This window comes from Squalius cephalus (genome assembly GCF_949319135.1).
Source record: "Squalius cephalus genome assembly, chromosome: 18".
NCBI classification, from domain to species: Eukaryota; Metazoa; Chordata; class Actinopteri; order Cypriniformes; family Leuciscidae; genus Squalius; species Squalius cephalus.
Genome location: NC_137139.1, coordinates 13,986,534 through 14,000,084, shown reverse-complemented (window position 1 = coordinate 14,000,084; position 13,551 = coordinate 13,986,534). Strand labels below are relative to the sequence as shown.

Here is a 13,551-nt window from a genome sequence, read left to right as displayed (position 1 = left end):
GGGAATCTCCATAGATTTAATGATTTTTATACTGTACAAACTGTATATTTTATCTCCTTACACTAACCCTACCCCTAAACCTACCCATCACAGAAAACTTTCTGCATTTTTACATTTCCAAAAAAACTCATTCTGTATGATTTATAAGCTTGTTTACCCATGGGGACCTCTATTTAGGTCCCCACTGTGACATGAGTCCCCATGAGTCTGTGTGCATTCAGGTTAAAGTCCCCACCGGGATAGAAAAACATGAACACACACACACACATTCCAGCATTGCAATCTTGACATTGCAGCCTGTTCATTATAGCCTTAATAAAATATAAAAATAAAATAGTCAACCTAACATATAAAAATTACACTGCTCTAAATAATCAGTAGTACAATTTGTACAATTCGTACAAATATATATATATATATTTATTATTATTATTATTATTATTATTATTATTATTATTTTTTTATTTTTTTTTTTTATTTTTTTTTTTTAAAGTGACGACAAAGAATATTACTTGTCTGATATATATATATATATATATATATATTCTTTTTTTCCCCTATTTTTTAAGTTGTTTCTACATTAAAGGGGTCATATAATGGTACATGCACTTTTACAAGTTGATTGTACTGAAATGTGTGTTGGCAGTGCCTGTACACAACCATCATAAAATGATAAAAATCCATCCAGTGTTTTTTTTTTTAATCTTCTTATGTTTTCCCCTCTCAAATCAAGCCGTTCGATTTTGTGACGTCACAAAATCGACGCCCCTCCCACGATTGTTGATTGACAGCAGCGTTCCAACACCATTCAACACAGACCCCCCCTCGCTCGTGAGCGAGCTGCCAATCAGCTGCTGGAGCACTGTCTATGAGCAGAATGGCGTCTAAGCGATTGTGGTGTTCTGTTCTTGGGTGTAATAAGGAACACAGCAGTCATTTTGATGTTCCTAAATCCGGACCGCTGAAGTGGCTGAGTTTTGTTTTCGGAGGGAATATTCCCAACAATCAACGTCAATGCTTTCATGTTTGCGCGAATCCTTTCTCACCAGACTACTGTACAAACGAGGGTCAGTATAAAGCTGGTTTTACTAAGAAGCTGCTCCTGAAAAAAGGATCGGTACCAACTATTCGTGTTCCTGCTGCACCTCCAGAAGAACTGAAGTGAGTGTAACGTTTTATTAACCTTTATATTAATATTTATATTAATCTTTGCAAATCGCTAGCACCCTTCACGATGAATGCGGCTAAGGTTTACACTCAGGGTACATTACGGCATGTTTTCTATGTACGACGTTCTCAATATAATTCATAATCCCACGTTTATAATGAACAACGTGTTATGGTTATTGTGTTATTATTAGAAACTGTGTAAGCACAGAACAGAGGGGCGGGGTGAGCAAAGCTCATTATCATTTAAAGACACATGCACTTAAACGGCGTGCTGAAAACAGAGCTGTTTTTGACCAGGTAAAATTAGAGTTCTTAAAATACTAATGAGAATTTTTAATTAAAGAATATTACAAACTTTTAATTTAGACCCTAAAGAATCATATTAGCTTGTACAAAAATGGCATTATATGACCCCTTTAAAGCAACACTAAGGAACTTTTCTTCTTCGGTCACCCTACAGGTTGGAACCAGAATTGTCCATTAGCACTGTCATAATTTCGCTGCCCGCTCGCTGTATATCTAGCACCGGCTTTGGAATGAACGATGTCCACAGACAAGGTAGAGTATGTTGCATGATTTCATGAAAGTATGATGTATTGCGACATCAGAAACGAAGAAAAACTAAATGACTATTGTAACACTTGACGTAAAGCAAGTCAGATTTGTAGTTTTCTTATGTCTCATTCGAACTACAGAAACACATCCCGGTTTGGCAAACTTGCATAGCGTGGTTATAGCAGATATAGGGCCGCAAAGCAAATCCAGAAGTGCCTTTCACCCGTTACGACTTGATGAACCACTGATACGATTTTGGAAACATTATTTTAAGGTAAAAAATGTTCCTTAGTGTTGCTTTAATTTGGAAAGTAACTGAAATTACTACAATAAAACATCAGAAATGTTTCATATTTTTGCAGTCACGATAAAAATAAAAATTGATTTTCTTTTTTTTTTTAATTGATTGACAGCACTAATACTTATTTAGCCATTTCTCTGGTACCCTCTGTACACAAAGCAGCCTGGGTTTATTAAAAAAAAAAAAAAAGCTCAAGTATTCTTCACCATATTTTGCCAACATACAAGCTAGATAGTTGCAATATGTTACTCATCTAATTTTTAAACATGCAACTAAAGCTAGCGAATACAAATGTACTAAATCTCAGTGGGACATGTTTTATTAAAATAAAATCAATTCAGGTACAAGTAGCCTACAGCTTACAATTTGCTCTTCTGAATTTATTCTGTACCACTTCTGAACAATTTGAAACTTTTTATGTTTCCACCTGAGGCCGTTTCGCCCAATGCCTAATTGTACGAGACCTGACTTTGTTTTTCCTGTGACCTGAAGCGAGATGCAGTTTCGGTCAATAGCTGAAGCCTTTTAGTCTGAGGCATGATGCATTTGTCATATGACTGAGGAGGTCCTAAAATGTACACCATACACACGGCCTCGAGTCTACGGGCGAATCCTTGCCGTGCTAATATAATATAATATAATATAATATAATATAATATAATATAATATAATATAATATAATATAATATAATATAATATAATATAATATAATATAATATAATATAATATAATATAACCTGTAACTGGAGCCATACAGTCAAGTCCACATCCGTTGCTGCAGCATTTATCATTGTTGGCACAGTCACTGTCATCAAAACATGACATGAAATGCATCAGGGGACACATTCCTGGTTTAGATTTTCTGCTTGGACACACTCCTGGCTTTGCTGTTATACAGAAATGATAGAGAAGAAAAATCAATGAATGCCTTTAACGCTTTTTGCTGTTGTTGCTGTAAAGACCTGTGATATAACTGAAATGATATGGACAATGGACATGAACAAAATGCGGTCAAGACCTGCCTCGAACTACTTCAGCCATGCATGTCCCTGAATATAATTACACACCTTAGAATCTTCGTCAACCAATCAAATTCAAGCACACAACATCCCCATAGTGAACAAGAAATAAGTGAATACATTTAAAAATTAAAAATAAAACACTGGAAGGGGCCCAAAATTCTCTTGCATACCCCCCTTAAAACTCTTAACAGCACCTCTGCCCATAATATAATATTAGTATATAACATAATATAAAACATAATATAATACCTGTAACTGGAGCTACACACCCACGTCCACCACAAGTAGTGCTGCAGCATTTCTTATTGTCGGCACAGTCACTGTCATCGGCACACGACACGGAAAGCATCAGGGGACACATTATTGGTATATGTTTTGTGATTGGACACACTCCTGGCTTTGCTGTTAAACAGACATGACAGAAAAAGAAAAAAAAAGTCCTGATATATTTAAGGGCAAGTAAATGTGACTTGGATGCACCAATACCACTTTTTCCAGAACGAGTCCGATTCCTGTATTTTCACTGGATTTGTAATTTTTAAATGTATTGGGTAGAGAAACCTAGCCTGGTAATACCAAACTCTGCTACTTCGCTTTGCAGACAGAGTCTGGCATGGCATAATTGAAAAGCGTTTTCTTTCTCGCGGGGGGGCGCTTGTCTGAAGTTTAAAATCATTGGTTACCCGTAAGCCAATCACATAACGTTTGGTTATGGCGTGTGTTATGCGCATGCTCAGCCGCATCTAACTTCCACTGTAAACACATCAACAAAACCATCGAGCGAAATACCGGAGTGAACATGGCTGTGAACGACTTTTGCAGATTATGTGAAGTAAATCTACGCATCCACGGTACAATCAGCGTCTACGTCACGGCTCTCAGCCCGCCCTCTGTTCGTTGATTGGCCGGCTGTTTTGAGGCTGGAGGAAAACGGTCGCTATCTCAGACTGAGTACAGGAGCGAACTGAAATTGAGCGGAAGTACGAAGTCTGACGTAGTCATGCTAAGAGAAACCAAAGGAATATAAATCATACTAGTTGGCTTAATTTGTTCAAATATTGTTCAAGGGATTGTTCAAAGGATAGTTCACAGAAAAATTAAAATTAGCCCATGATTTACTCACCCAAGTCATCCTAATATAATGACATTCTTCTTTCAGACGAATACAATGAGTTATATTTAAAAAAAAATAAAAAAATAAAAATTGTCCTGGCTCTTCCAAGCTTTATAATGGCAGTGAATGGTTGTTTCGGTTATGAAGTCCAAAGTGCATCCATCCATCATTAAAGTAATCCGGGGGGTTAATAAAGGCTTTCTGAAGTGAAACAATGCGTTTGTATAAGAAAAATATCCAGGTTTAAAACTTTATAAAGTAAAATAACTAGCTTCTGGCCAAACGCAGTCTATTTGCGCAACTTGTGACGTCGGAAGTAGCGTAATGCATCATGGTGTGGCGTAAATATCAACAATATGTCCTATCACTCGCATAAGTTGTGCTTTAGTTTGCGGCCTAACATACAGATTCAGCTTGAGTCTAGTTATTTTACTTTATAAAGTTTTAAATCTGGAGCCGTGTGGAGCACTTACGATGATAGATGCACTTTGATGGACTTCAAAACTGAAACCACCATTCACTGCCATTATAAAGCTTGGAAGAGCCAGGACATTAATATAACTCCGATTGTATTCATCTGAAAGAAGAATGTCATATACACCGGATGTCTTAAGGGCGAGTAAATCATGGGCTAATTTTCATTTTTGGGTGAACTATCCTTTTAATTAAGCCTGCTAAAATGCATTTTTTTGAAGATTGTTTTAAGTTCACTTAAATAAGTTTTAAAGCCTAATAAACCTAATATAATATAAAAATACCTGTAACTGGAGCCATACACTGAAGTCCACATCCATTGCTGCAGCATTTCTCATTGTTGGCACAGTCACTGTCATTGGCACACGACACGAAACGTATCCGGGGACACATTGCTGCTTCATATTTTCTTCTTGGACACACTCCTGGCTTTACTGTTATACAGACACATGACAGAAGCCAAATCACTGAATGCCGAATGTCTTTTACTGGGTTTTAACTTTTTTGGTTATTTTGCTATTTGAAAAAAATGCCTTTGAAATCATTTGGCGAAGTGATATGGACATGTAATGCGGTCAAGACCTGTCTGGAACTACTTTAGCCTGCTTTCCCCTAAAAATAATTGCATACCTTAGAATCTTCGTCAACCAATCAGATTCAAGCATTTAACAGCCCCGTAGTCAGGGGTGCGTTTATAGTGGGGGTGTTGGGCTGGTCTAGGGGGTGCAGAGTATATCAGGCATTTGGGCCCAGGATGCTAGGGGGGCCCAAATCACCACTTTGGTTTATTTTATTACTTTTTTTGTGATTTTGTTTTCTTACATGCACAAACATGAATAATAATAATAATAATAATAAATCATAATAATAATAATAATAATGCAGTAAAATAAATGTGAATTATAGAAAGCAAGTAGTAAATGTGAGAAATATTTAATTTATAATTTATGCAGTAAAGACTGTAAAGTGTTTGATAACTTTATTCAATTTCTGTATATTTTTCGACCCATTAGACAGGTAGGAATGCCACAGGTAAAGGTTTATAAAATGTAAATTATTATAATGGGTTAATGTTAAGATTTAAGTTCACTTAAGTTAATTTTTTTTAAAAGCACAATAAATGTTGAATTTTATAGCCTTAAATTATACTGTAGTGTTCAAGGTCTCAATATTTAATAACACAACTTAAACTAAAATCAATTTCAGAGACAGTTCCAGTATTAATATCAGTGATCCTGGCCTTCATTAATAAAAAGATGCCATTACAACAAATAATTAAAATATACCGTCTTTAATTTTTTTCTACGTCGATTTGGAGAGCAGCTATGAAATTACTACAATATAAAAAGATTAACTGATGTTTAAAAAAAAAAAAAAAAAAAAAAAAGCGATTACAGAAGTGATTAGCTGTATTAACTAAAACATCGCTAGTGTTTACCTAATAAAAGTATCCCTTTCAAATATACTGTAATGATGAATGCCTATAATTAATGGCTAAAATTTAAGCAGAAAAAAAAAAACCATTTTCATAGAGACATCAGTAGCAGTATTGGTATCAGTGATGCCTTTCATAAAATGATGGCATTAAACAAATATTTGAAATATCAGCCCACTGTGTCTATGTTATTTCTAAATTCATTTAGAGATTAAATGTGAAATTACTACAAATATAAAAATATATAAAAGAACTTGAATGTTAGGTGTGATTCATTGCGCTAACAGAAAATGTGCAATTAATTAGTTATTTTTTGCTTAACAGCATTTATTATAATATAATATAATACCTGTAACTGGAGCCATACACTGATGTCCACCACATGTAGTGCTGCAGCATTTCTTATTGTCGGCACAGTCACGGTCATTGGCACACCTGCTCACTGGACGCATCATGTTACACACTCCTTCATAGCTTGGGATTGGACACACTCCTGGCTTCACTGTTATACAGAAACACGAAAAAGAAATTAGCTCTGATATATTGAAGGGGAGGTAAATGTGACATTTATTACGATGACTTTCAAAAAATGAACAAATTTTCACAAAGTTGTTATATTTTTTTAAAGCCTAATAAAACAAATATATTGATAGAAAAATGTATTGCTTTTAATTCTACTGTAATGATGAATGCCTATAATTAATGGCTAAAAAATAATAATTCAGGATCAGTATTGGCATCAGTGAGGCCCTCCTACATAAAAAGATGCCGTTAAACAAATATTTGAAATATCAGCCCACTGTCTATGTTGTTTCTAAATTAATTTGGAGATTAAATGTGAAATTACTACAGTATAAAAATATATAAAAACTTGAATGCTAGGTGTGATTTATTGCGTTTAAATTACAGAAAACGTGCAATTTAGTTACTTTTTTTTATTGACCACATATAATACCATACCTATAACTGGAGCCATAACTGGAGCCATACACTGAAGTCCACATCCATTGCTGCAGCATTTCTCATTTTTGGCACAGTCACCGTCAACGGCACACGACACGAAACGTATTCGGGCACACACTTCTGCTGCATACTTTGTGTTTGGACACACTCCTGGCTTTACTGTTATACAGACACATGACAAAAGCCAAATCACTGAATGTCTTTCACTGGGGTTTTTGGTTATTTTGCAGTTGTTGCTGTAAGGAACACTACAGAAGAGCAGGTTATAATCAGGACAGGACTTATGGGGGCTTGAGTTTGTTTTGGACCTATACGCTACAAATGACCAAGAACATCATAATGGAGCACAAAATATACTAATTAAAATATGCTTTGAGGTTCCTAGAACAATGAATGCCTAGCCATGCTTTAATATGCCTAGTCAAGTCAAAGTTCAGCAGTGATAGTCATTATAATAAAATAAAATCGTGTCAATTCTCAATTGATTTTTATTAATATGCGCGAGGGAGCGAGAGAGCAAGACAGTTTAAAGACGGTGAGGGTTCTCGCTCTCTCTCGCTCTCTCTCTCTCTCTCTCTCTGTAATATGCACCCTATCGCAAGCACAGCAGAAGTCATCTACATCACTCACTGATCAAATAAGGCTTGGCGAGACAAAAAAAAAAAAACTTGTGAGAGACGAGAGTGACAGAGACGGAGGGAGAGCAGGGAAAGGAAATGCAGCTGAACGAATACGCAGCGTGTTTTAAATTGCGTAAAAAAATGTTTTAAAAAAATAAAAATTACGAAACGCAATATGTGGCGGCCGGTGTTGATTCTGTGGCGCACCGCCACGAATTAGTCTATGTGTGGGAAACACTTTTTCGTACAAGGTGTGACGATAAAAAGGTTATATTCTGCCCATGATCTTCATGGCCGTTTGAAGACGTCCAAGCTTGGATTTCAACTGTACTGTCAAACTACCATAGCAATGGTGTAATCCGTGTCTAATCACATTCTGCAGTACAGCTTGATAAAACAATCTTACTACCGACACCATAAAGTCGGAGCCTTCTCAAAAATACAATCTTTGTTGAAAACGAGTGCACAACTGCACAAGTTGTCAACATGAACATGCCATGCAAGAGAACAGTCAATATAAACACTAAGATATTTATATGAGAACACGCGTGATTGGGAGGTTATGAATATGCAGGGCTATGGTCTCCAATTGACTCTGGATCAAATATCATCTCAGTTTTCTTTAAAGGGGTGATGAACTGAGAAAAGCTTTTGACATAAGGTCATCATACTATAAGAATATCCTGCAAGTTTCAGAACTGAAAACTTCCTTGTTAGTCAAATAAAAGCGGACACAGCGAACGACAGGTTTTTCAAAGTGGGGATCACCACCTCCGCAGAAGATCAACGCCTTCAACACTGCTCATTTAACCCCGCCCACCAATTCACACATTACATGGATCTCTCTCTATATCTATATCTATCTATCTATATCTATATATCTATATATCTATATATGTAATTTATATATATATGATGCTGTCGAGCCCCTCTGCCACGCCCGGGTACTAGAGGATGGATACCCGACCCGAGCCCGACGGGCCGGGCAGGGTTCGGACAGATATTTAGAAATTATGTTCGGGTTCGGGTCGGGCTCGGTCATGATCACGTCAGCGCGATAAGGCATTGAACATTTTAAATTTAAAACAGCTTATGTAGGTAGCCAATGTGCCTGATGCTTTTAATTGATGCAAACGTTCATTTTTGTGATTAAAATGCGTGTAAAATATTACCATAACATCTGTCTTCCTGTGTGCGGAAATTTGTTAATGTAACCGTGACAACGAAACACGTGCATGCGCGCCTGTGTTAAGTGCGCTTGTTGCTCCGTGCGCACTGATGCACTCATCCTGTTGACATTTCCGAATGCCTTCCTACAGTTGCTTAATAAAAGCGGGCTTTCCACACAAACAAACATACATGTGTCATTAGTATGAGAAAAAAAAATTTGATTTTAACTGTTGAACGCGGGCTGGGCTCGGACAGAAAAATTCGGCCCAATCCGCACTCTACCGGGTACCAGCTTCAGCCCAGCCCTGACAGCCACGGGTTCTGACCTGTGTGCAAAGTTTCAAGAGTTTGAGCACGTTAAGGGCCCCAAAAGTGCCCGAGAAGTAGAAAGAAAAAAAAGAAAAAAAAGAAAAGAAAAATAATAATCCTAAGGAAAACAATAGGGCCTTCGCCCTTTCAGGGCTTAACATAAAACAGTTATTTTAAATTGTAATAATATTTAACAATATTACAGTTTTTACTGTATTTTTGATCAAATAAATGCAGCCTTCGTGAGCAGAAGAAACTTAAGAACTTTAAAACTGACCCCAAAAAACAAAACAAAAAAAGCATTTGCTACAGTATATCAGATCCCAAGACAATTAATTAGTAATAAAAACATTAGAAATAGTTATTTAAAATAGGACATGTGACCTATTGAGAGAGGACTATAACAATTTTCTACAAAAAAACTTCAGGTTCAGGTAGACCTGCTTACCAGGCTTGTCACAGTTTATACTCGGGGTTCCAGGTGGAGTTCGGGTTCCTGCTTTCTCCTGCCCCCTACTGTCCACACACCAGCAGTAACCTGTGGACCCGTGGCACTGCTGAGGGCTGTACTGACCCTCCTCATCACACTCAGGGATGAAGGCTCCGATCGGAATAACACCACCGTTTTGATTCTGAAGACTGTCTCTTTGCTGCTCACACTGGGTCTTGGGACGACCTTCAAGGTAAACGTACCAGAGATTACTGAATTTACCTGGAGGGTTAGTTCTCCAAAAAATTTAAATTCTGTCATCAATAAGTCACCCTCATGTTGTTCCAAAACTCGTAAGACTTTCATTCAACTTCGGAAAAACCAATGAGGTTCATTCAACTCACAATAGTTACATCCATGAGATCGGCCTCTTACAACGAACACACTGCTGAAGTTTCATCAAGATCAGTTAATGTATGCTGAAGTTATAAAACACTTCCTGTGTCCCTTATTCACCATAAATTCCTTTCCTTGCCATGGCCAAACCGTTCGAGATATCAAAAATCCGTCTGCAATTTATCATCCTCAATGTCTTGTCTTCATGCACACCGAGTTTGGTGGCGATCGGATGAACTCTAGGAGGAGTATTACAAATTCCAGAGGATGCGTTTTTCAAACAACCCATAATAGCTGACTTCCTGTTGGGTGGAGCTAATAACAGAGTGTGGAAGTTGCTCGGCCCGATTAGATCTATATGTGTACCGAGATTCATATTAATTCATGCAAGTGTGTTTGATTTATGGACAAGTGTTAGGATCCCATTCAAGGGGGCGCTGTTAAAGCCCCCCTGCCACGCCCAGGTACCAGCTTCAGCCCGGCCCTGATGGCCGTTTGTTCTGACCTGTGCGTTTCAAGTTTCAAGAGTTTGAGCACGTCTTTTACTGGGTTTTAACTTTTTTGGTTATTTTGCCATTTGAAAAAAATGCCTTTGAAATCATTTGGCGAAGTGATATGGACATGTAATGCGGTCAAGACCTGTCTGGAACTACTTTAGCCTGCTTTCCTCTAAAAATAATTGCATACCTTAGAATCTTCATCAACCAATCAGATTCAAGCATTTAACAGCCCCATAGTCAGGGGTGCGTTTATAGTGGGGGTGTTGGGCTGGTCTAGGGGGTGCAGAGTATATCAGGCATTTAGGCCCAGGATGCTAGGGGCGCCCAAATCACCACTTTGGTTTATTTTATTACTTTTTTTGTGATTTTGTTTTCTTACATACACAAACATGAATAATAATAATAATAATAATTATAATAATAATAATAATAATAATAATAATAATGCAGTAAAATAAATGTGAATTATAGAAAGCAAGTAGTAAATGTGAGAAATATTTAATTTATAATTTATGCAGTAAAGACTGTAAAGTGTTTGATAACTTTATTAAATTTCTGTATATTTTTCGACCCGTTAGACAGGTAGGAATGCCACAGGTAAAGGTTTATAAATGTAAATTATTATAATGGGTTAATGTGACGATTTTTTTTAAGTTCACTTAAATAATTGTTTTTTTAAAAGCACAATAAGTGTAAATTTATAGCCTTCAGTTATACTGTAGTGTTGAATGTCTCAATATTTATACAACTTAATACTGGAACCGTCTCTGAAATTGATTTTAGCTTAATATCAGTGATCCTGGCCTTCATTCATAAAACGATGCCATTACAACAACTTAAAATATACCGTCTTTAATTTGTTTCTACATCGATTTGGAGAGCAGCTATGAAATTACTACAATATAAAAAGATTAACTGATGTTTGAAAAAAAATAAAAATAATAATAATAATAATAACAGAAGTGATTAGCTGATCGACTGACAGCAATAATAAAAATATTTAACTAAACCTGAAACCAAGATTAAAACCTTAAATTTAAATTAGTTAACATTTATATCATTATTTCGAGTAACAAATGTTTTTATTAAACGTAAAAATAGCAGCTCTGGAAGGGCCCAAAATCTTCTTGCATTGCCCCTTAAAACTCCCTGCCAAATTGTGCCAATATATAGCCTTCTGCAGCATTTCTGATTGTTAAATAAAAAAATTGTTGTTTTGTCGTTAGTGAAAATCAATATTGACCTGGTATTTGAAAAAGGATGTTCATAAGCAGCAATACTAAAATTGAGTAATTTTTTAAAGCCTAATAAAACATTATATTAATAGAAAAATGTATCGCTTTTAATTATACTGTAATGATGAATGCCTATAATTAATGGCTAAAGTTTAAGCAGAAAAAAAAACATTCATAGAGACATCAGGAGCAGTATTGTATCAGTGATGCCTTTCATAAAAAGATGGCATTAAACAAATATTTGAAATATCAGCCATCAACCATATCATTGTTTCTAAATTAATTGAGATTAAATGTGAAATTACTACAATATAGAAATGTAAAATAACTTTAATGTTAGGTGTGATTCATTGCGCTTAATTACAGAAAAAGAGCAATTATTTAGTTTTTTAATGACTGCATATTATAATATAATACCTGTAACTGGAGCCATACACTCACGTCCACCACATGTAGTGCTGCAGCATTTCTTATTGTCGGCACAGTCAGTGTCATTGGCACACATCATGGGACGCATCATGTTACACACTCCTACATAGTTTAGGATTGGACACACTCCTGGCTTCACTGTTATACAGAAACAAGAAAAAGAAATTAGCTCTGATATATTGAAGGGGAGGTAAATGTGACATTTATAACAATGAGTTTGTGAAGATATAATTTAAGTGAATTTAAAACAAAGTTGTTTTATTTTTTAAAGCCTAAAAAACCCAAATATATTGATAGAAAAATGTATTGATTTTAATTCTACTGTAGTCAATGCCTATAATTAATGGCGCAAAAAAAAAAAATCTGTCTGATCAATATTGGTATCAGTGAGGCCCTCCTACATAAAAAGATGCCGTTAAACAAATATTTGAAATATCAGCCCACTGTCTATGTTGTTTCTAAATTAATTTGGAGATTAAATGTGAAATTACTACAATATAAATATATATAAAAGACCTTAAATGCTAGGTGTGATTCATTGCGTTTAATTACAGAAAACGTGCAATTTAGTTACTTTTTTTATTGATCACATATAATACCATACCTATAACTGGAGCCATACACTGAAGTCCACATCCATTGCTGCAGCATTTCTCATTTTTGGCACAGTCACTGTCATTGGCACACGACACGAAACGTATTCGGGCACACACTTCTGCTGCATACTTTGTGTTTGGACACACTCCTGGCTTTACTGTTATACAGACACATGACAGAGAAGCCATATCACTGAATGTCTTTCACTGGGGTTTTTGGTTATTTTGCAGTTGTTGCTGTAAGGAACACTACAGAAGAGCAGGTTATAATCAGGACAGGACTTATGGGGGCTTGAGTTTGTTTTGGACCTATACGCTACAAATGACCAAGAACATTATGGAGCACAAAATATACAAATTAAAATATGCTTTGAGGTTCCTAGAACAATGAATGCCTAGCCATGCTTTAATATGCCTAGTCAAGTCAAAGTTCAGCAGTGATATAGTCATTATAATAAAATAAAATACTGGATGTGCTCAGAGACAGACTGATAAAAATAACACTGGTAGAGATGAACATTACAGTATTTTTAAATGTATTGTCATATCTGTGTCCTGTTATATCAGATTTCTTAAATTTAATAAAATTAAATCAGAATACAAAGACACTGTGACAATTACCTGTATTAACAATAAAATGAAGTCAGTATTATCACTAAAATCCATCTTTGGGTTTAAACAGTTTAATGCAGCTCAGACATGTGGATTTGCACAGCAACTTGTAATTGCATAAATTATGTAAAGAGATTAAAGTTTTAAATGTAACCTTTAATGTAGAAATATTAAAGCAGCACTAGGTAACTTTTCAACCTTCATAATATATTTCCAAGAC

The 13,551-nt window shown here is 35.8% G+C and overlaps 1 protein-coding gene across 1 annotated transcript in view; it reads right to left on the bottom strand.

Moving 5' to 3' along the window:
* LOC307145649 (uncharacterized protein) overlaps positions 1-13,551 on the bottom strand; it is a 296,817-nt gene that overhangs the window by 278,887 nt on the left and 4,379 nt on the right. The window contains exons 2-7 of the mRNA XM_079849011.1: positions 12,728-12,881; positions 12,112-12,261; positions 6,421-6,573; positions 4,921-5,070; positions 3,298-3,450; positions 2,764-2,913 (exon numbers count right to left, since the gene is read on the bottom strand). Coding sequence (XP_079705137.1) covers positions 2,764-2,913; positions 3,298-3,450; positions 4,921-5,070; positions 6,421-6,573; positions 12,112-12,261; positions 12,728-12,881 — 910 coding nt within the window. The remainder of the gene's footprint in view (positions 1-2,763; positions 2,914-3,297; positions 3,451-4,920; positions 5,071-6,420; positions 6,574-12,111; positions 12,262-12,727; positions 12,882-13,551) is intronic.